This window comes from Pelophylax lessonae, assembly GCF_965119305.1.
Source record: "Pelophylax lessonae genome assembly, chromosome: 2".
NCBI lineage: Eukaryota > Metazoa > Chordata > Amphibia > Anura > Ranidae > Pelophylax > Pelophylax lessonae.
In genome coordinates, this window is record NC_138769.1 from 585480254 (window position 1) to 585505102 (window position 24849).

The window sequence follows — 24849 nt, forward strand, 5'->3', positions numbered from 1 at the left end:
ATTTGTGAGGTCAGGCAAAGATGTTGGACCAGAAGGCCTGGCTCCCGGTTTCCGCATTAATTCATCCCAAAGGTGTTCCATTGAGTTGAGGTCAGGACTCTGTGCAGGCCAGTTAAGTTCCTCCACCCCAAACTTGCTGATCCATGTCTTTATGGACCTTGTTTGTGCACTGGTGCGCAGTCATGTTTGAACAGGAAGGGGCCATCCCCAAACTTTTCCCACTAAGGTTGGGGCATGAAATTGTCCAAAATGTCTTGGTATGCTGATGCCTTAAGAGTTTCCTTGACTGGAACTAAGGGGCCAAGCCCAACCCCTAAAAAACAACCCCACACCATAATCCTCCCTCCACCCAATGATTTAGACCAGGGCGCAAAGCAAGGTCCATAAAGACATGCATGAGCAAGTTTAGGGTGGAGGAACTTGACTGGCCTGCACAGAGTCCTGACCGCAACCTGATAGAATGCGTTTGGAATGATTTAGAGCTGAGACTGTGAGCCAGGCATTCTTCTCCTCATCAGTGCCTGACCTCACAAATGCGCTCCTGGAAGAATGGTCAATATTGTAGAAGTTTCTGGTTGAGACTCTAAATAAAAGTTAACTCTGCAATTGCAGGAACAGATTCACAGGACGCAATCTCTTTGTTTAGAATGTCCGTTCATGACAAAATGTATTATTACATGTTATTTTATACATAGATAAGTAAGGGGTGGTGTGAGATGTTATTAAAAACTAACAAATTGAAATATGTTATTAAAGACCAGCGAATAGAAATAATATCATGACAATTGCAAAAGTAAAACCTTGAGATTGGAGGGGGAGTAAAGAGAGATAGAGCTTCTAGCAGAAGTTGTGTCTGTGTGATATGTGAAGGTTACAGAACACATTTCAACATTGAGAACAAGATGGAGTCTCTTGTGCTTAAATGAACAATACAATGAAAGTCCATGTCAGTAAAACATTCCCATAGACACACTCTTAAACCTCGTGGACAGCCTTCCCGGAAGAGTTGAAGCTGTTATAGCTGCAAAGGGTGGGCCAACTCAATATTGAACCCTACAGACTAAGCTGGAATACCAATAAAGTTCATGTGCGTGTAAAGGCAGACATCCCAATACTTTTGACAATATAGTGTATATCACTTGGTAGCACTTTAAAATAATATTGAGTTAGGTTTTGTATCACTATACATTTTAGTGGTTGGGAGGGCTTCATTTTATTACAGTTTATTACCATAACTTAGCACCAAAGAACAACAAAATGAATTCTGCTCCTGGCGATTGCAGCGATAACACATGTGTATGTTATTTGTTTTGTTTACCCTTAGTATGGCCCAGAAATAATAGTGCACATTTTGCATTTTTTATCGTTCCTAAAATGCACTGACACTGATACATATTTTTAAAATGCAGCTTTTTTAAAATTCTACCTAATGACCCTTACCTTGTCCCTAACACTAACCCTGACACAGACCCAGATCGAACCTTGATCTAGCTATTTTTTTCTTAATTTTTTTTTTTACTCACTTTTATTTGTTTACATCTTTTCTCTCTATTCAGAGTAGAAAGAAAACACATTGGCAGGTAGCCAATCAGACTGAGAACCAGGAGTCCTGATGCCGATCGTTATTGCGAGACCCTGTACTCTCGATGAGAGCCCAGTCTCTGTGCTGGGAGCGCCCTGTGCGGCGCGCTCCCAGCACACTCCCAAGAACACAAATATGCGGTGCATTAAAGCCCACCTCCTGTACGCCACATATGTATTACTGTATCGACAAGAAGAAGCAATATGGGAAGCAAAAAATGTTTATATCAAAAAACATCTGCATAAATAAAAGCAAAATGTTTTCTCTCTTTCGTTCATTGACGGACACAGCTCCTGGTATTCAAAACAATTGTATGAATGTGAGTTAGGAACCTTGGATTGTAAGTCAAAAAAAGAGGTAGAAAGGAAAGCGGGACTTTGAGTGAGGTCGATGCTGTATGTAATGAATGGCGGAGATGGTAAATAAATTAAAGATTTATTAAATATTACATGATGAATGCAGTCATGTAGCATATATATCTTTTTTTGACATAGTTACTAGGGATGGAGATCCTTGCTGCGATGCCGCAGATCAACTTTTTATCTTTATGCTGTTCAAACTTGGATTGTAAGCTCCTTGAGGGCAGAACTGATGTGAATGTATAATATATGTAAAGTGCTGCATAAATTGACAGCGCTTTATAAGTTCCTGTAATAATAAAGGTTATGTTATTGTCTTACAGTTTATTCCAATGCCGGTATTGTATGGAGTGTTCCTCTATATGGGAGTGTCTTCGCTGAGAGGAATTCAGGTAGGGAAATCACTAATGAGTACAACCAGATTTTTGTTTTTTACTGCTTCTGAAGTTAATGTCCAGATAGCTAAGTACAGAGAAAACAGCATGTAATTCTGGTCATATGTGTAGTCAAATTTACACTTATTCCACATTTCCATTCAACCCTTTTTTCTGTCTTGGGGGCCATACTGAGGTCCTGGTGACCACACAGGAAATGAAGGAAAATCTCCCCAACATATACAGCAGTAAAGACCTAACTGAACCGCTAACTTTCCCCAGCCCTTTTTAAATGTTGGGCTTTAAAAAAAATCATTTACTTTTTGTATACATGTGCTTTTATTTATAATGTTCATGGCTTAAAAAAAATGGTACCTATATTTCTTAAGAGTAATTATTATTTAAAATTTATAGACAGGAGGTGAGGCCTAGGCTTCTTTTTACAAGTTTGCAAGTGTGATCTTAATCACTTGGGTTGCACAAAGCCTGTTGCTTACATAGCTCAATATTTGAAGCTCAAATTGCAAATACTTATACATGATTTAGAGAAGTGATGATCCCCACTCTTCTCTCTCTCTCTCCTCTTTTCTGATGTGTAGGCCTCCATACTGAAATCCAAACAAGAGACAGTCTGAGAGCAAACAGCTACTGCTAAGCTCTCTCATTTAAAAACCCACTATGCTTTGAAGCATCAGTGTCAGGGTTACACCTTCTATTAAATGTATGTGTTTAAATTAAATTAATAAAAAAAGAATTAATATAAACAGTATATAAAACATACATTTAAAAACATGTTAACCTAAAATAATGAATGCTTAATTTGTGCAACTTGAAAATATCAGCAGTGGCTTAGGAGCAAGTGTTTTATTAGTTACCAACCTGATATGGCCCCTTTTAGATTTACTGTCCTTACAAATGTTGTCAGCACTAAGCTTCTGTCCTATTTTTTATTGAATGACATCAACATATCTCTGTTATTTATTTCCTAGACTGGAAATCATGTGTTTTACTTAAAAAATGATGTCTAATATAAAAGTAGGATATTTCACTTCTCCTATCTGTGCAATGCACCTGACAACCTAAAATGTATTTTGTCTATATGTACCCCTGCCTGTACTCCTCATTGCTACATAATGGCACAGAATGGGGCATTTGCTTTTGCATCACAGGAAGAGAAAATTCTTGTTCTAATACGTGCAGGGATTACATACTAGCAGAGTAGAAGTGACTGCAGTCAGAACTATTTTTGAAATCATTGTTCTGTTTTAGAGGCAAACAGATTCCAGAAACTGTGTACAGGTATTATTTTTCGGAAATTACACTGTGGTTATGTTGTGTAGTCAGTTTGGGTGCACATAATCTTAGCAGAGTTTTTCCTTAAAGTGGACTTGAACTCAAAAAGTGAAGATTTGCTAAAGAATAAGGAACATCTAGAATTGTTTATTGTGCCTAAGTTGTACCATGAAAGATTTATCGCTTGTCTGGATTTAAAATAGCACAGAGCTTCCTAGTGAAGGTGCCTGCCTACACTCCTGTACCTATATTCTCATAGCTGTATGTCTGCAGTGTGAGATCTAAGGCTGCTTCTGACTTCTAGTCTCAGGAGATTTGGAATAAGGTTTGCTCACTATTCTTCTTGATGGGGCCTCTGACATGAGGAAGCCCAGCTTCTGCCATCATGGTCGCCTCCCACAAGGGGACAATGCACGGCGACTCAGTAATAAGGGAACAATCAGCTGCAGGGACGTAATAACTTTTAATGAGAATTAGTCCCAGCATACAAGATTAGAGTGTGGTAGAGCAGCACTCATACATACTGCATAGAACAGATACTGAGAACTAGGGCTCATTCATACATGCACAATTGGGCTCTAGTATATGGATCTAGAGCTGTGTGGAGCTGTGTACAGCAGCCAACACTAGTCAATGGAGACAGTGGTTATATGGACTTACCTGCAATGCTGAGCTAGACAGCCATGTAGGGACAGGTGTGCGGCCCTGAATGCACACTGGCTGTAAGCTGCATATGTACAAACGTATAGAAAAAATATACTATGTATATTAGCGCGCCAAGGAGGTTTGTATCAGAAACCTGGTATGAATAAATATATGTGTAAATAAATAAATAAATTCTGTGATTAATAAATTAATTGCAGCTGCTATATAAAGTGCGGGTGCTAGTGATGAAAGAAAAGTAATCACAACAGTGATACCTATAACGCTTGCTGTGTTCTCCCTATTGAAAAATAATAAATCACAATAGTGCTAAATATATAATGCTCAAAATAAATAAATCAAATGCACTGATAAATATAAATAATAAATAAATTAATTTTAAATTAATAAACCATTTATGAATAAATGTCCATCCAGTGTATGGTGATAAAGTGATCAATTGCTAAAAATATTAATTGTGGTATACAGTCCAAACACAACTTAGATGACTAATGTGCTGGTGCTTCTTCCTTGACTTCTTTGGTGCTCCCTTCACCGTGAAAATAAATGAATTGCCCACTCACCAGATACTGTGGGTCCTATATGCCTTACGACATTAGAACCATTCGTGCTTAATAGGAGATCTTTTCCAGGTTCGGATTCACTCTCCCTGGGTGTAAACAGCCACTGCGATTAGACTTCCACCATAGGATGTGTCTCCTCCAACCACGATCCAATTCCTGGGATGTGCTTCCCCTGTAAATCACCTCCAATCACAAACCGTGATGGGGGAATAAACGGATAGTGTGGTATTGTTTTGCAATATATTTATTTCACACACCCCGCACACTTCAACGGTACAAAGCCATAAAAAGTTCCAGTAGGTGAATAAAATTAGGTGACATGCACATCCAAAGTTCAAAATGCAGCAAAGGTGAGGCAAAAGCGTGATAAATCCAAGCAGTAACAAACAAACGGACAGGACCGTCATACACGTGAGCTTAGGCAGTGGAGAGCGGTAGTTCCGACTTGCGTTCCACCCGAGCTCGTATGACGTCACGACGTGCGTTCCACCTAACGCGTTTCGTCATTGGTTAGACGTCTTCAGAGGTGGAGTCTCACGTGTAGCCCAAATCTTATATGCCGGAGCTGCCGCTCTACACTCCGCCCATCTCCCCCCATAGACTCTACCCGGAAACCGGAAGTTACTCCGTGTCCCCGCAGTATTATTGTATATTACAAGCCATAAAAATCTCGGTGCGGAACTCAGGTTTTTTGATCATTCTCCCCTAACTTAATAGCGGTTATCTCTCATAACGTGTATTAATACTATATGCTCTATTTATTGGGAATTAAGTACATACAGTATATAAATAAGTTAATGCTTTCTCAATAATAAATTACTCTTTATTAAATGAAGTTTTTTAAAAATTATTATAGGGTGGCGTGACTATACAATTTCATATTGTTTTCATCTTAAAAGTCTTTTATTATTATATATTAATCTATGAACATTAATTTTATTAAAACCAATTTTTATTAAAAATTATTATTATTTTTATTTATTATAAAATACGTGGATTACAAAAATCACTTTTACTGGTGTTATATATTTTTGTGTTATGTTCCCTAACATGTTTAAAATTGTGAGTAGAGAAACCTTATTTATAAGTAATTACAAAAACATTAATTTATATTCTTAAAAATTTAAAATACAGTAGCTGAACGGATAAATAAAATTTTATAAAATTTATGTATTTGAAATAAACAATTGATGTCCATGTCAATGTTCATACCCTTGGGCTGTAGGGTAGAGAGTTCATAAATCCACCGAGACTCATTCTGAGAAACGGCGATTTGCATATTGTTGCCCCTCCAATTTTGTTCAATCCTATCAATACCTAAGATGGTAAGGAAGGTGGGGTCTCTATTGTGCACCATTCTGAAATGTAGGGAAACACTATGCTTTTTAAATCCTTTCTTGATATTGGCAATGTGCTCACCTATACGTACCCTAAGTTCTCTCGTGGTGCGACCCACATATTGTAGCCCACATGGGCAGATGAGGTAAGTGACATGGGTACTTCTGCATGTAATTCATTTCTTTATGCTATATTTCTTTTTGGTCACATTTGATTGGAACTCAAGTACTTGTCGTTTCCTGGTTTTCACAGTTCTGCATGGTTTGCACCTTCCACAGGAGTAAAAGCCTTTGTAGTCTAAAAAAGTTAAAAGTTTCCTTGGGGGGTCTGGTACATTCTTCACCAGTTTATCTCTGAGATTAGGTCCTCTCCGGTATATGAACTTCGGCCGGTTCGGAATGACCTCCCTCAGCTTTTCATCTCTCAGAAGAAGGTGCCAGTGCTTTTTTATGATGTCTTCCACTTCCTTATATCTTACATTGTACTGTGTAAAGAAGTTCAAAGAGTAATCCTTATTTTCTTTTTTCTTATCTCTTAGAAGTGATTCTCTGTCCATGCTTTTTACATCTTCTCTAATTTTTTTCCAATGTATTTCTTTTATATCCTTTTTCATGGAACCTGTCTAAAATCATATCCGATTGGGTCATAAAATCCTGTTCATTGCTGCAATTTCTCTTTAGGCGCATAAGTTGTCCCTTGGGGATTCCTTTTATCCAGCTAGGATGGTGTCCACTGTGGGTAGGGATATATCCATTTCTATCTGTTGCCTTAAAGTGCGTTTTTGAGCAGAGTCCTTTTTCTCCCTTAAATATAGTAAGGTCCAGGTAATGTATCTCATTCCTATCCCATGTCCCGCTAAATTTAATTTTGTAATGGTTATTGTTCATGTCTTCTATGTATTCCCTTCCGATCCTTTCCAGACGATGATCACGTCATCTATATACCTTCGGTACATTACCAGTTCATCTCGTTTTTTCCATAGATTTCCTCGTTTTCCCACTTACTTAGAAAGAGGTTGGCTACACTTGGTGCGTAGCGGGCACCCATGGCAACTCCTTTGTGTTGGCTATAGTATTCTCCCTGGTGCCAAAAATAATTACTTCTCATTGCCATCTTCAAAAGTTTTAGAATAAATTCTTTTTGTTCCGGTTCCAACTCTAGTTGGTCCTCTATGGCCCACTTGATAGCTGATAAAGCATCCTTTTGTTCAATGTTCGTATATAACGATTCAACATCTATGGTTGCTAAGATAATATCATCATCTTCCCATGTATGTGAATTGATTAGATTAATGAGATGTTTGCTATCTCTGAGATGTGATGGGTAATGTGTAACCAGAGGTTTCAGATACGTGTCTAAATATTCTCCTATGCGTGAGAAAAGGGAATCTATCCCACTAATTATGGGCCTGCCCGGCGGTTTTTCAGGGTTCTTATGGACCTTCGGGAGTTGATAAATGACAGGTGTCCGGGGGGCTTCGGGGAGTAGATAGCGATATTCCTTGTTAGTAAGTATTCCCTTTTTATGTGCCCTTTTAAGATACTTCTTACATTTCTTTCTATATCTATTTAAAGGATTACTATTAAGTTTCGTATAGGTTTCTTCATCATGTACTAGCTTGTTAAGTTCTTCATAGTAATCCTCTTTTTTGAGGATCACTATGCCCCCCCCCCCCTTTGTCCGCGGGGCGAATGACAACATTTTTCCTTTGTTCCAATTCTCGTATGCCCATATTGATCTCTTTTGGTTCATGCCATTTTCTTTTCATCGTTTTCAAATCCTGTTCAACCATTGATTTAAAAGTATCCACAAAGTGGTTATTTCCACATTTAGGGTTAAACGTTGATTTATTCTTCAGTCCACTTTTCACATATTTATTGTCATTGTTAAAAACTTTAAAATCTGGTTTATTTATGTAATGTTTTTTTATGTAAATTTTCCTCACAAATTTTTGTATATCCACGAAGACTTTAAAAGGGTCTAAAAGTTGGTCAGGGGCATATTTGAGTCCCATATCTAATACTTGTAGTTCTTTTTCTGAGAATTCAACTCCGCTCAAGTTGAAGATTCCCAGACCTATTGGGCCCTTTTTCTTTTTGCCCCCGCCACCTCTGCATCCTCTAGGTCTCTTACCCCCTCTGGTTCTTTTCGAGATGGAGGGTGTTGATTGGGTGGGTTCTGATAATATGGTTGGTATCCCTGTTGAGCCTGTGGAAGGTGCAAACCATGCAGAACTGTGAAAACCAGGAAACGACAAGTACTTGAGTTCCAATCAAATGTGACCAAAAAGAAATATAGCATAAAGAAATTAATTACATGCAGAAGTACCCATGTCACTTACCTCCTTACCTGCCCATGTGGGCTACAATATGTGGGTCGCACCACGAGAGAACTTAGGGTACGTATAGGTGAGCACATTGCCAATATCAAGAAAGGATTTAAAAAGCATAGTGTTTCCCTACATTTCAGAATGGTGCACAATAGAGACCCCACCTTCCTTACCATCTTAGGTATTGATGGGATTGAACAAAATTGGAGGGGTAACAATATGCGAATCGCCGTTTCTCAGAATGAGTCTCGGTGGAATTATGAACTCTCTACCCTACAGCCCAAGGGTATGAACATTGACATGGACATCAATTGTTTTATTTCAAATCCATAAATTTTATAAAATTTAATTTATCCGTTCAGCTACTGTATTTTAAATTTTTAAGAATATAAATTAATGTTTTTGTAATTACTTATAAATAAGGTTTCTCTACTCACAATTTTAAACATGTTAGGGAACATAACACAAAAATATATAACACCAGTAAAAGTGATTTTTGTAATCCACGTATTTTATAATAAATAAAAATAATAATAATTTTTAATAAAAATTGGTTTTAATAAAATTAATGTTTATAGATTAATATATAATAATAAAAGACTTTTAAGATGAAAACAATATGAAATTGTATAGTCACGCCACCCTATAATAATTTTTAAAAAACTTCATTTAATAAAGAGTAATTTATTATTGAGAAAGCATTAACTTATTTATATACTGTATGTACTTAATTCCCAATAAATAGAGCATATAGTATTAATACACGTTATGAGAGATAACCGCTATTAAGTTAGGGGAGAATGATCAAAAAACCTGAGTTCCGCACCGAGATTTTTATGGCTTGTAATATTCAATAATACTGCGGGGACACGGAGTAACTTCCGGTTTCCGGGTAGAGTCTATGGGCGGAGATGGGCGGAGTGTAGAGCGGCAGCTTCGGCATATAAGATCTGGGCTAGACGTGAGACTCCACCTCTGAAGACGTCTAACCAATGACGAAACGCGTTAGGTGGAACGCACGTCGTGACGTCATACGAGCTCGGGTGGAACGCAAGCCGGAACTACCGCTCTCCACTGCCTAAGCTCACGTGTATGACGGTCCTGTCCGTTTGTTTGTTACTGCTTGGATTTATCACGCTTTTGCCTCACCTTTGCTGCATTTTGAACTTTGGATGTGCATGTCACCTAATTTTATTCACCTATTGGAACTTTTTATGGCTTTGTACCGTTGAAGTGTGCAGGGTGTGTGAAATAAATATATTGGAAAACAATACCACACTATCCGTTTATTCCCCCATCACGGTTTGTGATTGGAGGTGATTTACAGGGGAAGCACATCCCAGGAATTGGATCGTGGTTGGAGGAGACACATCCTATGGTGGAAGTCTAATCGCAGTGGCTGTTTACACCCAGGGAGAGTGAATCCGAACCTGGAAAGGATCTCCTATTAAGCACGAATGGTTCTAATGTCGTAAGGCATATAGGACCCACAGTATCTGGTGAGTGGGCAATTCATTTATTTTCACGGTGAAGGGAGCACCAAAGAAGTCAAGGAAGAAGCACCAGCACATTAGTCATCTAAGTTGTGTTTGGACTGTATACCACAATTAATATTTTTAGCAATTGATCACTTTATCACCATACACTGGATGGACATTTATTCATAAATGGTTTATTAATTTAAAATTAATTTATTTATTATTTATATTTATCAGTGCATTTGATTTATTTATTTTGAGCATTATATATTTAGCACTATTGTGATTTATTATTTTTCAATAGGGAGAACACAGCAAGCGCTATAGGTATCACTGTTGTGATTACTTTTCTTTCATATGTACAAATGTAGGCTGCATATACATATCAGGACTGTCTTACAAAATATCAGTCAGCTGGAAACTATACAGGGAATAGAGTCAGTCAGATCTCTGATGGATTACACGAATCCAGGTGGATTTGTTTTACATGTAGGGTAAGAGAGGTGAGAAACTAGGTGACTCTCTGGATTTTAGGGTGAGCTGACATTGCTGTATCACATCCAAAGCAAGGTACACTCTAGACTAGGGGTATAAAAATCATGCTCAATATATACAGGTGATGAAGATTTTTTTCAGCAACTTTAAATAACTTCATGAAAACCCTAAAGTCAGCACAAAATACAATCATATTAAATGTGATGCAACCAGTCTTGATAATTAACCCAGTTTCTGACAGCCCCTTTTTAATACACTTTGTCCTACCAGGCTGCATGCCAGCATACATAAATTAATAGAATATGCAGAATGCCAGTTGTCTAGAGAGGGAACTCTTTGTCCTCGTTGGGAGAAAGGAAGATTGTGTCTTTTCTATCACTGGAAGATTGGCAGGCTATTAATCCCTTTGTGCTGGTAAATGCTCCTGGGTACCCAAGTAATTGTTCTCTGAAAGTCTCCTGTGAAATGTATTATATTCTACCTGTCTGTGACAGCTGCTGTGCACGTCCAGAGCTGCCAGGGCAACCAGCAAAAAGCAAAAGGTGGTTGCTGACAATAGCAGCTAATTGCTTTGGGATATACTGTAGATAAATATACTATATGTGTAGGTAGAGATATATATATTTATAGATAGATAGATAGATACTGTAGATATATAAACATTTGGGGTCAGAGGGTGCAAACGGACAGTTGAAAACATAATGCAGGTGTCAACTGGAGGGAGGAGAAAAAAATGCTGGCAGTACATACGGGGTGTACTCTACTAAAATTGGTGCACACAGAATCTGGTACAACCGTGCATAGTAACCAATCAGCTTCTAACTTCAGCTTGTTTAATTCAGTGTTGACAATAAAACCTAGAAGGTGATTGATCACTCTGCACAGCTGCACTAGATTCTGTGTGCACCAGTTTGAGTAAGGCCCCTTTCACATGGGTGCCTCTGTTTGGCGGGCTCTACTTGCTCAGCGGGGGATCGCTCTGCTGAGCAGGCAGATGACAGGTCCGTCTCCGCTCACTGTGCAGAGTGGAGACGGACACAGTCCCACTCTCCTCTATGGGGAAATCAGATGAAAATCCGCCTGTCTGTTTTCATCCGATCTGCCAGAGGGATGGGAAATAGGACCACCATCTGTCTTGATTTTGTGGACAGGATCAGATAGTGGCAGATGTCAGTGGACATGTCACCACTGATATACGCTGCACCATAGGAGTATATGGAGGATCTGATCAATTCCGCCTGAAAAATTTACTGGCGGATCTGATCAGACAGCCTGTGTGAAAGGGCCCTAAATCTCATGTGTATGTAGTGTGAGAGGTAAAGAAAGGAAAAGAAGAGAATGTAAGGTTCAAAGGAGAAGGGTGAAGAGAGGTGTGGAGAGTAGGTAGAAATAAAAAAGGGAAGGGGGAGGTGAAGTTAGGGAGACTACTGGTCTCAGTGAAGCCGTCACCATACATTACTCCAATAGTTAAAAGCTTTAGGGAGAGGAGGAGTTAATATAATCTAACTACAGGGCCCGTGCTTTAAGATTTTTAGCATAGGTGTCATTGAGGATAGCGGTTAGCTTCTCATTGGCCATGAATCCCATCACCTTTGATTGACTTCAGAAAAATTAAATAGGGTTGCCTCCATGCCTGTCCACCCTTTTAAAGCTATTTCATGCACAGCTAGTATAGCTGTTGTGGTAACCCAGTGCCAGATTAGCAAATAGACAGAGTAGGCACAGGCCTATGGACCCCCAAGCCAATTAAGGGCCCTGCAACAACAAATCAAAATAATGTTGATTTGATCTTGAGAGTAAATTACATTTAAGATTTTTTAAATTGTTTACAAAAGATAGAAGAACTGAATCAACTCAAAGAAACGAAAACTGTACATTAAAGACTCTTTAGAAAAAATACTGTATTAACGTAATGTACTAAGTAACAACGTAAAGTACATAAATCATAGACATTAGGTTTACATTAAAGTTTGTTTTTTTTAAAATCTCATCTTCTTTCAGCCGTCAGTTTGTAAAGAATGTTAGTGCAACGAACTTTCGTGTAATGTAGATTAGTGATGGTCATCTCCATCCAGATGTGCACTAGGGATAGACCGATATAGTTTTTTCAGAGCTGATTTTTCTGACCACCTTTCAGGCCGATAGCTGATATAAGGTGCCAATATTCTGTACATTTAAAAGTTTTTATTTTTACACTGACCTTTAAAAAAAATGTTTTGATCACTCCCTATGGGACAGGAGACCTGGCGGAGCAGGGGAATGCGGCAGCAGAGGGGGACGTCCCCTGCCGCTGCTTGTTGTCAGATCTGAGCGACTGATTAGCTACATCAGTTGTTATTACAAAAAAAGCGGACCGTCGACTCTAAAAAGCTGTAGCTGCAGGCATCACTCTGGTACAACCACTTGAAGCAATATCGGCTGTATCGACAAGTTTGTGACCGTTACCGATACTTCAAAAAAGTGAATACCGGCCCCGCCGATAATCGGTCGATCCCTAATGTGCACACTACTTAGTTCCATGTTATCCCACTAGAGAGTGTGCAGGAGAAACCTTTTGAAACCTGTGAGGTGGCCCCAAGGTTTTCGACTGCCCAGGGGCCTCCACAAAGTTTAACCTGGCACTGTGATAACCTGATTATCTGCTTTATACTGCAGTGTAATGTAACACCAGATGAAGGTTAAAAATTCAGTCTTGCAGTTGGAGTACCTGTTCGGGGTACAAGAGTAGGTGGTACATGGGGGGAAGATTAGAGCTAGGGTGGGTGCCTGTGCCAAGGTTCACTAGAAGTACACATAGCTGGAAGGAGTTGCGGTAGTGCCAACTGCACTGTCACTAGTAACCTGTAGTGTCACCAGCACTGCATATGTTTTGCAGCCATAGAACACATTCCATTTCAAGCTTTTTTAAACTATGTGTTCAGTTGTTTATTGGGAGTTGTGTGTTTGGATTTGACAGTAAACCAGTTTTTTAAAAATGAAGGAATTAATATTTACTTCTCTCCAGCCCACATGAGGCTAATGCAAGTTCTTATCAAATGGCAAATTCTGTTGGTAGAAAGTGAATGCATTGCAGCACAACTATGACTCATGCAGTCCTGGAGCAAAACACAAATTAGAATAATTAAAAGCCTCATTACACCTAAGTTTTTTTGACATGTCCCCAAATAGATTCTATTTTATTCATTAATTGTTATAATCTTTTTTATTTTGCTATGGCTATTTAAAAAAATGTATGGATTGGTTCCTTTTAATTTGGCAAAGCAAATTTAATTGGATCACAGTTTGTATACTTATTTTAGCAGGGCTGTAATACATATTAATTGCATTATATATTAAGGCAAAAGCAGTATACAAAGTGCATTAGGCCAGAATAACAAGCGACAGTCAGCAGTCATTATTCCTTACTCTAATAAAATGTGAACTCTGATAAGCTGCTAGGGGTTGCCACACTACGTACATACGTTTTGAATACACAATACAGTAGTAAGGTTCAAATTGCTATCATATTTTTGTCTCCTTTCCATATCTTTATTTCCTGTCCCACTGACACAACAGTAAGTGAGAAAAAAAATTGAAAGTAAATCACATTTGTGACTACAAGTGTTTCTATTGAAAGACTTTCTCTTTACTTCTGTTCTGGTGACAACTCCTAGTTATAGATTTTTCCCATTACTTTCAGTTCTGTTGACAATGGTTACCAGGATAAATGTCAAACCCCTAAACAAGCTTTAGCTATAATTTGACATAAAATGTATTGTGTTTATGTACCACATTTGAACTGATAAGGACTTCTGTTTTTATTTGTTGCAGTTCTTTGACCGGCTTCTTCTCTTCGCTATGCCAGCTAAACACCAGCCAGATTTTATCTACCTGCGGCATGTGCCTCTGCGAAAAGTCCATCTTTTCACCATCATACAGCTGACCTGTCTGGTTTTACTTTGGGTTATTAAGGCATCTCCAGCTGCTATTGTTTTCCCAATGATGGTAAAAAAATGCAATTATTTGTATGCCCTCTTTAATTGGCCATTAAAGTTATTGTGTTCACATCATTTAACATACTCCATCTTGACACATCTTGTATTACTTATGTCATCTCATCTATGTTCCTTCATGTGTATACAAACTCTTCGCCCAATACCCCCGAGGAAGCCTTAAAGGCGAAACAAATCAGAGTAGTCTTGCCCTCTGAAATGCACATGGGCACACGGACATACCATATGTTTCTGAGAGAGGTTAAGCCTGGGTTGTTGAGGAAAGGGTTATTTTATTATGTTTTTTGTATAATTGTTTATCGACTAATGAATCAATCATATGTTGGGCTGCATTTTATCTTTTTGATACAATTCAAAGTAATGTTTTAAACATTCTTGTTGATGGTGAGTGCGGTAGTCTAGCACCAGGATAGCCCCGTTTTCTCCCTTACATTTTTATACATATCTTTACTGGGGTGATGGTGCATGACCTAATTGGTTAGGACTAATATATTTCTTATGTTCCTTCATGTCTTGATGTTACTATCCTAGATGGCAGATCTTCTTACATGTGCACTGTACAGAAAATGTGCAGATGACTCTGCAAATCTGTTGACATGGGCTGTTGAGTTAGCAGAATACTCTAAATTGCCACCCAGGAGAAATTACACAAGGATTTATAATACCTTTTTGTGGTGGCATGGGATTAGGCTTTCCGGTTGTCTAATGCCTCGTAATTTGCCCTGTACTAACATGAACATGGCTTAACGTGTAATTGTGGCCGGGCTGTGGACATTTAAAATGTTACTAAACTCAGCACCCTGCATTCACTATATCTAGTCTCCCACAGTACACAGAAAATGGAAATGCAATTATGATAAACTGATAAATGCTTTTTCTCATCAGCAGTATATAGCAATCTTGTGACTGCTATAAGTTCCTGGTGAAGCTTGTAGGAGGAGTTTTCATACTGCATTGAGCTGGCCTAGCAGGATCCTCTGTCTGGACAGTGCTGATTGGCCCTGTGCTGATCACATGCACCCTCCCAAGGAAAACAAAACTCTCTAGCAATACACACCAAACTGAGCATTTCTGACTCCAAAGGCTCTGTCTTATCCAGACATGTTCTGGAGTCAGTGGAAGAAGAAGAGGATCAAACAGCCTTTTTACACAATACAGAGGATTACCCCTTAGGTTCCACAGTGAGTATAACAATCATGCTTTACTGCATATACAGACTTAACAAGCAGTGAGTGAAATTTAAAACAAGCCCTCACTGACATCTATAGCTGCCTGCACTTTGGAGCAATTCAGCCCCAAAATTCACAGCAGAAACAATGAAGTTGTTGTCTAAGCCAGCACTTCTTAAAATGTGTAGCGGCCCCCCATAGCATTATGGGAAGGGAGGGTCACTGCAGTTGTGCTACTGCATTATAGCCTAATACCACAGATTCCAGAGCCTGTAAACTCTTTCAGAGAATGAGAAGGTGTCAGTAGAGGTGATGCCCTCTACATCCAGCAAGTACTAATAGCCTTCCACGTGCACCACAGCAGTTAGTGGCTCGGCTAGGTTCAGCTTAAACTGGGCATAAACATTCCAAGGTTTTGGGCAGCTGTAGGAGTTCAGTGAGAGTGAAAGCTGTGCTTGCTGCTGTGTTAGGGTTTCCGCTGCTTGGGGTTAGTGATATGTTATACAGCCAGTATGTGTCACTTTGTGTGACCTGCATGATGGCAGTAGGATGTCAGATGAAAGATTGTGAAGTATTTGCATGATTATATTGTTCACCTCTTTTAAAGCTGAATAGAGGTGTTACTATTACATCATAATGTGTACTTAGTTTAGAGCAGGTTTTTATGCACATGTCAGGTCTGTTTTTGGGATGAGTTGAGAACTTGGTGATGCTTGGTTGATGTTTATTAGTTTATTTCTAATATTTTATTATTAGGGTTGAGCGGACACCTAGATGTCCGTGTTCGACGGGTTCGGCCGAACTTTAAAAAAAGGTCCGGGTCCGTGTCCCGGACTTTTACCGAACTTTTCCCGGACACCGAACCCCATTGAAGTCAATGGGGACCCGAACTTTAAGGCACTAAAATGGCTCTAAAACACCAAAGGAAAGGGCTAGAGTGCTGCAAATGGCAGCAAAACGTAATTAAGAGCATGGCAAGTGCTCTGCAAACAAATGTGGATAGGGAAATAACTTAAAACAACAAAAAAAAACAGAAAAATAAAACAATGTTCTTCTTCATCTCTGAAGGACGAGGCCCATATGGAGTAGGAGGGAGGTTGAGGTGGTGGTGGATGTGGCGGTGACATAGGCGTGCGCACAGGGTGTGCTGGGTGTGCCTGGGCACACCCTAATCACCTAGGGCACATAGCATTGCCAGTGAGGAGATGGGAAAGATCTCCCTGGGACCTGCTCTGCTCTATTTCTCCTTGCCTACAGGTACATGGCCCCGATACATTACTCTCCCTGCTGGCAAACACATGCATGTGTATTTCAACTTTGGGGTGCACACCTTAATGCAATAGGCTGCGCACACCTATGGGCGGTGTAGGTGGAAGCGGCGGTGGAGGAGGACCAGGGCCGGATTAACAGCATCATGGGCTTGGTGCTGAGGATTTTGAAGGGCCTTAAGGGCCGTGCCTTGCCATGCACCCAGAGGAGGAAGGGTGCAGCCATGCATGCCTAATTCAACATGGGATGCTGTCTCTGAAGCCCATAAACACATCCATGCATCGCCAACTGTCCCTCCTTGTCCGGCCTTCACGCTGTGTGGGGAGGCTCTGAGGGTGCTGCCTGGGGAAGCGAGCATAGAAGCCAGACTTCTGTGTTTACAAGTGACAGAAGAGCGGTAACAGTGAATATGGCCAACCCGGGGCCTATATAAAAGGTAGGGGCCTGGAGCTGCAGCTCCAATAGCCCCTACATTAATCTGGCCCTGAGGAGGAGGACGAGGTAGCCAACACTGCTTCTTTTCAAAAATTTTAAATGAGGGTACACCCCAAAAGAGTGAGAAAGAGCAAAAATGGAACAATGGGTGGGTAAGGTCGGTATCCATTGCTATTCTGCATAAGGTACGGAAAAGTCCCGTGGGATCCATGCCTGGTTCATTTTAATGAACGTGAGCTTGTCCACATTGTCTCTGGACAGGCGGCTGCGCTTGTCTGTTATAACGCCCCCAGCCGTGCTAAATACCCGTTCAGATAATACACTGGCTGCAGGGCACGCCAGCACCTCCAAGGCGTAAAGGGCAAGCTCAGGCCATGTGCCCAATTTGGAGACCCAGAAGTTGAAGGGGGCAGACCCGTCATTCACTACATGTAGGCGTGTGCACACATACTGCTCCACCATGTTGGTAAAATGCTGCCTCCTGCTAAGACGTTCCATCTGAGCTGCTGGTGCTGCTGTTTGTTGTGGCGTGCTGACAAAGCTTTTCCACATTTCGGCCATGCTAACCCTGCCTTCTGAGGTGCTGGCGGTGCCCTGGTTGCGTTGGCGACCTCCTCCTCCTCCTCCTCTGCCTTGTGCTTCCACTGTGGCCCCGCTGTCAGATGGGAATGCCAGCAGCATGGCGTCTACCAGCGTGCGCTTGTACTCGCGCATCTTGCGATCGCGCTCCAGTGAGTGAATTAAGGACGGTACGTTGTCCTTGTAACGGGGATCCAGCAGCGTGGCCACCCAGTAATCAGCACAAGTTAGAATGTGGGCAACTCGGCGGTCGTTGTGGAGACACTGCAGCATGTAATCGCTCATGTGTGCCAGGCTGCCCAGAGGCAACGAAAGGCTGTCCTCTGTGGGAGGTGTATCGTCCGTGTCCTCTGTATCCCCCCAGCCACGCACCAGTGATGGCCATGAGCTGGCCTGGGTGCCACCCTGCTGTGAACATGGTTCCATCTCCTCCTCCAGCTCCTCCTCCTCCTCATCCTCCTCATCCTCCAGAACTGTGCCCCTGCTGGACAATTGCGTCCCTGGCGTTTGCGTGTGCAGGAACCCACCCTCGGAGCCCCTTGCGAATGACTGCCCTGAAAGCCTTGGAAATGTTACCTCTTCATCCTCCTCCTCATCCTGTGCCACATCCTCTTCCATCATCGCCCGAATTGTTTTTTCAAGGAGGCATAGAAGTGGGATAGTTAAGCTGAGAACGGCGTCATTGCCACTGGCCATGTTGGTGGAGTACTCAAAACAGCGCAACAAGGCACACAGGTCTCGCATGGAGGCCCAGTTATTGGTGGTGAAGTGGTGCTGTTCCGCAGAGCGACTCACGCGTGCGTGCTGCAGCTGAAACTCCACTATGGCCTGCTGCTGCTCGCACAGTCTTTCCAGCATGTGCAAGGTGGAGTTCCACCTTGTGGGCACGTCACATATGAGGCGGTGAGCGGGAAGGCCGAAGTTACGCTGCAGCGCTGCCAGGCGAGCAGCAGCAGGGTGAGAACGCCGAAAGTGCGCACAAACGGCCCGCACTTTCTGCAGCAGCTCTGACATATCGGGGTAGTTTTTAAGGAACCTCTGCACCACCAAATTCAGCACATGCGCCAGGCAAGGGATGTGCGTCAAACCGGCTAGGCCCAGAGCTGCTATGAGATTTCGCCCGTTATCGCACACCACCAGGCCGGGCTTGAGGCTCGCTGGCAGCAACCACTCATTTGTCTGCTGTTCCATGCTCCTCCACAACTCCTGCGCGGTGTGTGGTTTGTCCCCCAAACAGGCAAGTTGTAAAACTGCCTGCTGTCGTTTACCCCTGGCCGTGCTGAAGTTGGTGGTGAAGGTGTTACGCTGTCCGGATGAGGAGGCGGTAGAGGATGAGGAAGCGGAGTAGGAGGAGTTAGGAACAGGAGGCAAACTGAAGCGCCCTGCAATCCTCGGTGGTGGAAGGACATGCGCCAAATTGCTATCCGCCTCAGGCCCATCCGCCACTGCATTTACCCAGTGTGCCGTTAGGGAGATATAACGCCCCTGACCGTGCTTACTGGTCCACGTATCCGTAGTTAGGTGGACCTTGGCACAGATGGCGTTGCGCAGTGCACACCTGATATTTTCCCCCACTTGGTTGTGCAGGGAAGGGATGGCTTGCCTGGAAAAGTAGTGGCGGCTGGGCACGACGTACTGTGGGACAGCCACCGACATAAGGTTTTTAAAACTGTGCGTCTCCACCAGACGGAATGACAGCATTTCAAAGGCCAATAATTTTGAAATGCTGGCATTCAGGGCCAGGGATCGCGGGTGGGTAGGGGGGTACTTCCTCTTCCTCTCAAGTGTTTGGGAGATGGAAAGCTGAACGCTTCCACGGGACATTGTGGAGATGGTTGTTGGTGACCCAGGTGGTGGTGTTGCTGACAGATCGTCTGTTTGCGGGGTGGCAGGTGCCGGTATCACTACAGATGTGGCTGGAGCGGCCGAGACTGCAGCAGAAGAGGAAGCAGGATGAGCCAGAGACGTTTCTTGGTTTTGAAGGTGTGTACTCCACTGCAGCTCGTGCTTTGCACTTAGATGCCTGATCATGCAGGTTGTGCTCAGGTTGAGAAGGTTTATGCCTCGCTTCAAGCTCTGATTGCACAGGGTGCAAACCACTCGTGTCCTGTCATCAGCACATTTTCTAAAGAACTTCCACGCTAGAGAACTCCTTTGAGCTGACTTTGGTGCGCTCGTTCCCTTGCTGCGTTGGGCAGTAGCGGGCGTAGTGTCTAGGGCACGGCCGCTCCGCTTCTGCACCCTGCTCCCTCTTCTGCTGTGCTGGTGGCTCTGTGCGACCACCGCCTCTTCCTCCAAACCACTCAGGTCACCTGCATGACGTTCATTCCATGTGGGGTCGAGGACCTCATCGTCCTCCACATCATCTTCCACCCAGTCTTCACCCCTGCCCTCCTTGTCGGTCTCCACAATGCTGAACGCCGCAGCAGTTGGCACCTGCGTTTCGTCATCATCGGAGACGTGCTGCGATGATCCTTGCATGTACTCATCTTGAGAAATAAGTGGTTGGGCATCGCTGCACTCAATCTCTTCCACTTCTGGGGCAGGGCTAGGTGGATGGCCCTGGGAAACCCTGCTGACAGAGTCCTCAAAAAGAATAAGAGACTGCTGTATGGCTTGGGGCTCAGACTGCTGGCCTGATTTGCAAGGGGGTGAGGTGAAAGACGGTTGGACATTGGCTGCAGGTGCCAACTCTGACCTTTCTGCAGTAGACTGGGTGGGAGACAATGTGAAGGAACTGGAGGCACTGTCAGCAGCAAACCAATCTACTATCGCCTCAACTTGTTCTGGCCTCATCACTTCTAGGGGCGTTTGATGCCCTACCAAATACTGATGCAGGTTCTGTCGCCTACTCACACTTGAGGAAGGTGTTTCACTTGTGCGTGTAGCTGGCACAGATTGACCACGTCCTCTCCTTGCAACAGGAGCTCTACCAGCAGCACCATGACCCAGGCCACGGCCCTTATTTGACGGTCTCCTCATATTTCTGTAATTTAAGATCTTGCCCTAGAAAGGTTTTTATTGAATAGCGGAATAGGAAATATGATCCAAAAAAGTGTATGTATCTCGCACGTACAAAACCACACTAGGCCCCAATTACTATTGTTTCTACCCCTAAAAGGATGGATGAGGAGTAGGAGGAGTATGGAACAGACAGCACCCTCAAATCTTCAGAAGTATGAGATGAACCCCAAAAACTTGGAAAGGTGGATCTCACACGTACCGACACAGACTATCCCGCAATTCAATTGATCCTCAAAGGTTTTTATTGAATAGCGGAATAGGAAATATGATCAAAAAAAGTGTATGTATCTCGCACGTACACAACCACACTAGGCCCCAATTACTATTGTTTGTACCCCTAAAAGGATGGATGAGGAGTAGGAGGAGGAGTATGGAACAGGCAGCACCCTCAAATCTTCAGAAGTATGAGATGAACCCCAAAAACTTGGAAAGGTGGATCTCACACGTACCGACACAGACTATCTCGCAATTGAATTGATCCCCAAAGGTTTTAATTGAATAGCGGAATAGAAAATATGATCAAAAAGAAAGTGTATGTATCTCGCACGTACACCACCACACTAGGCCCCAACTACTATTGTTTGTACCCCTAAAAGGATGGTTGAGCAGTAGGAGGAGGAGTATGGAACAGGCAGCACCCTCAAATCTTCAGAAGTATGAGATGAACCCCAAAAACTTGGAAAGGTGGATCTCTCTCACACGTACCAACACAGACTATCCCCCAATTTAACTGATCCCCAAAGGTTTTTGATTAAATAGCGGAATAGAAAATATGATCCAAAAAAAGTGTATGTATATCACACGTACACAACCACACTAGGCCCCAATTACTATTGTTTGTACCCCTAAAAGGCTAGATGAGGAGTAGGGGGGGTATGGAACAGGCAGCACCCTCAAACCTTCAGAAGTATGAGATGAACCCCAACAACTTGGAAAGGTGGATCTCTCTCACACGTACCAACACAGACTATCCCCCAATTTAACTGATCCCCAAAGGTTTTTGATTAAATAGCGGAATAGAAAATATGATCCAAAAAAAGTGTATGTATATCACACGTACACAACCACACTAGGCCCCAATTACTATTGTTTGTACCCCTAAAAGGCTAGATGAGGAGTAGGGGGAGTATGGAACAGGCAGCACCCTCAAACCTTCAGAAGTATGAGATGAACCCCAACAACTTGGAAAGGTGGATCTCTCTCACACGTACCAACACAGACTATCCCCCAATTTAACTGATCCCCAAAGGTTTTTGATTAAATAGCGGAATAGAAAATATGATCCAAAAAAAGTGTATGTATATCACACGTACACAACCACACTAGGCCCCAATTACTATTGTTTGTACCCCTAAAAGGCTAGATGAGGAGTAGGGGGAGTATGGAACAGGCAGCACCCTCAAACCTTCAGAAGTATGAGATGAACCCCAACAACTTGGAAAGGTGGATCTCTCTCACACGTACCAACACAGACTATCCCCCAATTTAACTGATCCCCAAAGGTTTTTGATTAAATAGCGGAATAGAAAATATGATCCAAAAAAAGTGTATGTATATCACACGTACACAACCACACTAGGCCCCAATTACTATTGTTTGTACCCCTAAAAGGCTAGATGAGGAGTAGGGGGGGTATGGAACAGGCAGCACCCTCAAACCTTCAGAAGTATGAGATGAACCCCAACAACTTGGAAAGGTGGATCTCTCTCACACGTACCAACACAGACTATCCCCCAATTTAACTGATCCCCAAAGGTTTTTGATTAAATAGCGGAATAGAAAATATGATCCAAAAAAAGTGTATGTATATCACACGTACACAACCACACTAGGCCCCAATTACTATTGTTTGTACCCCTAAAAGGCTAGATGAGGAGTAGGGGGGGTATGGAACAGGCAGCACCCTCAAACCTTCAGAAGTATGAGATGAACCCCAACAACTTGGAAAGGTGGATCTCTCTCACACGTACCAACACAGACTATCCCCCAATTTAACTGATCCCCAAAGGTTTTTGATTAAATAGCGGAATAGAAAATATGATCCAAAAAAAGTGTATGTATATCACACGTACACAACCACACTAGGCCCCAATTACTATTGTTTGTACCCCTAAAAGGCTAGATGAGGAGTAGGGGGAGTATGGAACAGGCAGCACCCTCAAACCTTCAGAAGTATGAGATGAACCCCAACAACTTGGAAAGGTGGATCTCTCTCACACGTACCAACACAGACTATCCCCCAATTTAACTGATCCCCAAAGGTTTTTGATTAAATAGCGGAATAGAAAATATGATCCAAAAAAAGTGTATGTATATCACACGTACACAACCACACTGGGCCCCAATTACTATTGTTTGTACCCCTAAAAGGCTAGATGAGGAGTAGGGGGAGTATGGAACAGGCAGCACCCTCAAACCTTCAGAAGTATGAGATGAACCCCAACAACTTGGAAAGGTGGATCTCTCTCACACGTACCAACACAGACTATCCCCCAATTTAACTGATCCCCAAAGGTTTTTGATTAAATAGCGGAATAGAAAATATGATCCAAAAAAAGTGTATGTATATCACACGTACACAACCACACTAGGCCCCAATTACTATTGTTTGTACCCCTAAAAGGCTAGATGAGGAGTAGGGGGGGTATGGAACAGGCAGCACCCTCAAACCTTCAGAAGTATGAGATGAACCCCAACAACTTGGAAAGGTGGATCTCTCTCACACGTACCAACACAGACTATCCCCCAATTTAACTGATCCCCAAAGGTTTTTGATTAAATAGCGGAATAGAAAATATGATCCAAAAAAAGTGTATGTATATCACACGTACACAACCACACTAGGCCCCAATTACTATTGTTTGTACCCCTAAAAGGCTAGGAGTAGGGGGAGTATGGAACAGGCAGCACCCTCAAACCTTCAGAAGTATGAGATGAACCCCAACAACTTGGAAAGGTGGATCTCTCTCACACGTACCAACACAGACTATCCCCCAATTTAACTGATCCCCAAAGGTTTTTGATTAAATAGCGGAATAGAAAATATGATCCAAAAAAAGTGTATGTATATCACACGTACACAACCACACTAGGCCCCAATTACTATTGTTTGTACCCCTAAAAGGCTAGATGAGGAGTAGGGGGAGTATGGAACAGGCAGCACCCTCAAACCTTCAGAAGTATGAGATGAACCCCAACAACTTGGAAAGGTGGATCTCTCTCACACGTACCAACACAGACTATCCCCCAATTTAACTGATCCCCAAAGGTTTTTGATTAAATAGCGGAATAGAAAATATGATCCAAAAAAAGTGTATGTATATCACACGTACACAACCACACTAGGCCCCAATTACTATTGTTTGTACCCCTAAAAGGCTAGATGAGGAGTAGGGGGGGTATGGAACAGGCAGCACCCTCAAACCTTAAGAAGTATGAGATGAACCCCAACAACTTGGAAAGGTGGATCTCTCTCACACGTACCAACACAGACTATCCCCCAATTTAACTGATCCCCAAAGGTTTTTGATTAAATAGCGGAATAGAAAATATGATCCAAAAAAAGTGTATGTATATCACACGTACACAACCACACTGGGCCCCAATTACTATTGTTTGTACCCCTAAAAGGCTAGGAGTAGGGGGAGTATGGAACAGGCAGCACCCTCAAACCTTCAGAAGTATGAGATGAACCCCAACAACTTGGAAAGGTGGATCTCTCTCACACGTACCAACACAGACTATCCCCCAATTTAACTGATCCCCAAAGGTTTTTGATTAAATAGCGGAATAGAAAATATGATCCAAAAAAAGTGTATGTATATCACACGTACACAACCACACTAGGCCCCAATTACTATTGTTTGTACCCCTAAAAGGCTAGATGAGGAGTAGGGGGAGTATGGAA

The 24849-nt window shown here is 42.2% G+C and overlaps 1 protein-coding gene across 1 annotated transcript in view; it reads left to right on the top strand.

The window, feature by feature from the left end:
• LOC309545584 (electroneutral sodium bicarbonate exchanger 1) overlaps positions 1 to 24849 on the top strand; it is a 414564-nt gene that overhangs the window by 365540 nt on the left and 24175 nt on the right. The window contains exons 20-21 of the mRNA XM_082244814.1: positions 2265 to 2333; positions 14285 to 14458. Of these exons, the coding sequence (XP_082100940.1) occupies positions 2265 to 2333; positions 14285 to 14458 (243 nt within the window). The remainder of the gene's footprint in view (positions 1 to 2264; positions 2334 to 14284; positions 14459 to 24849) is intronic.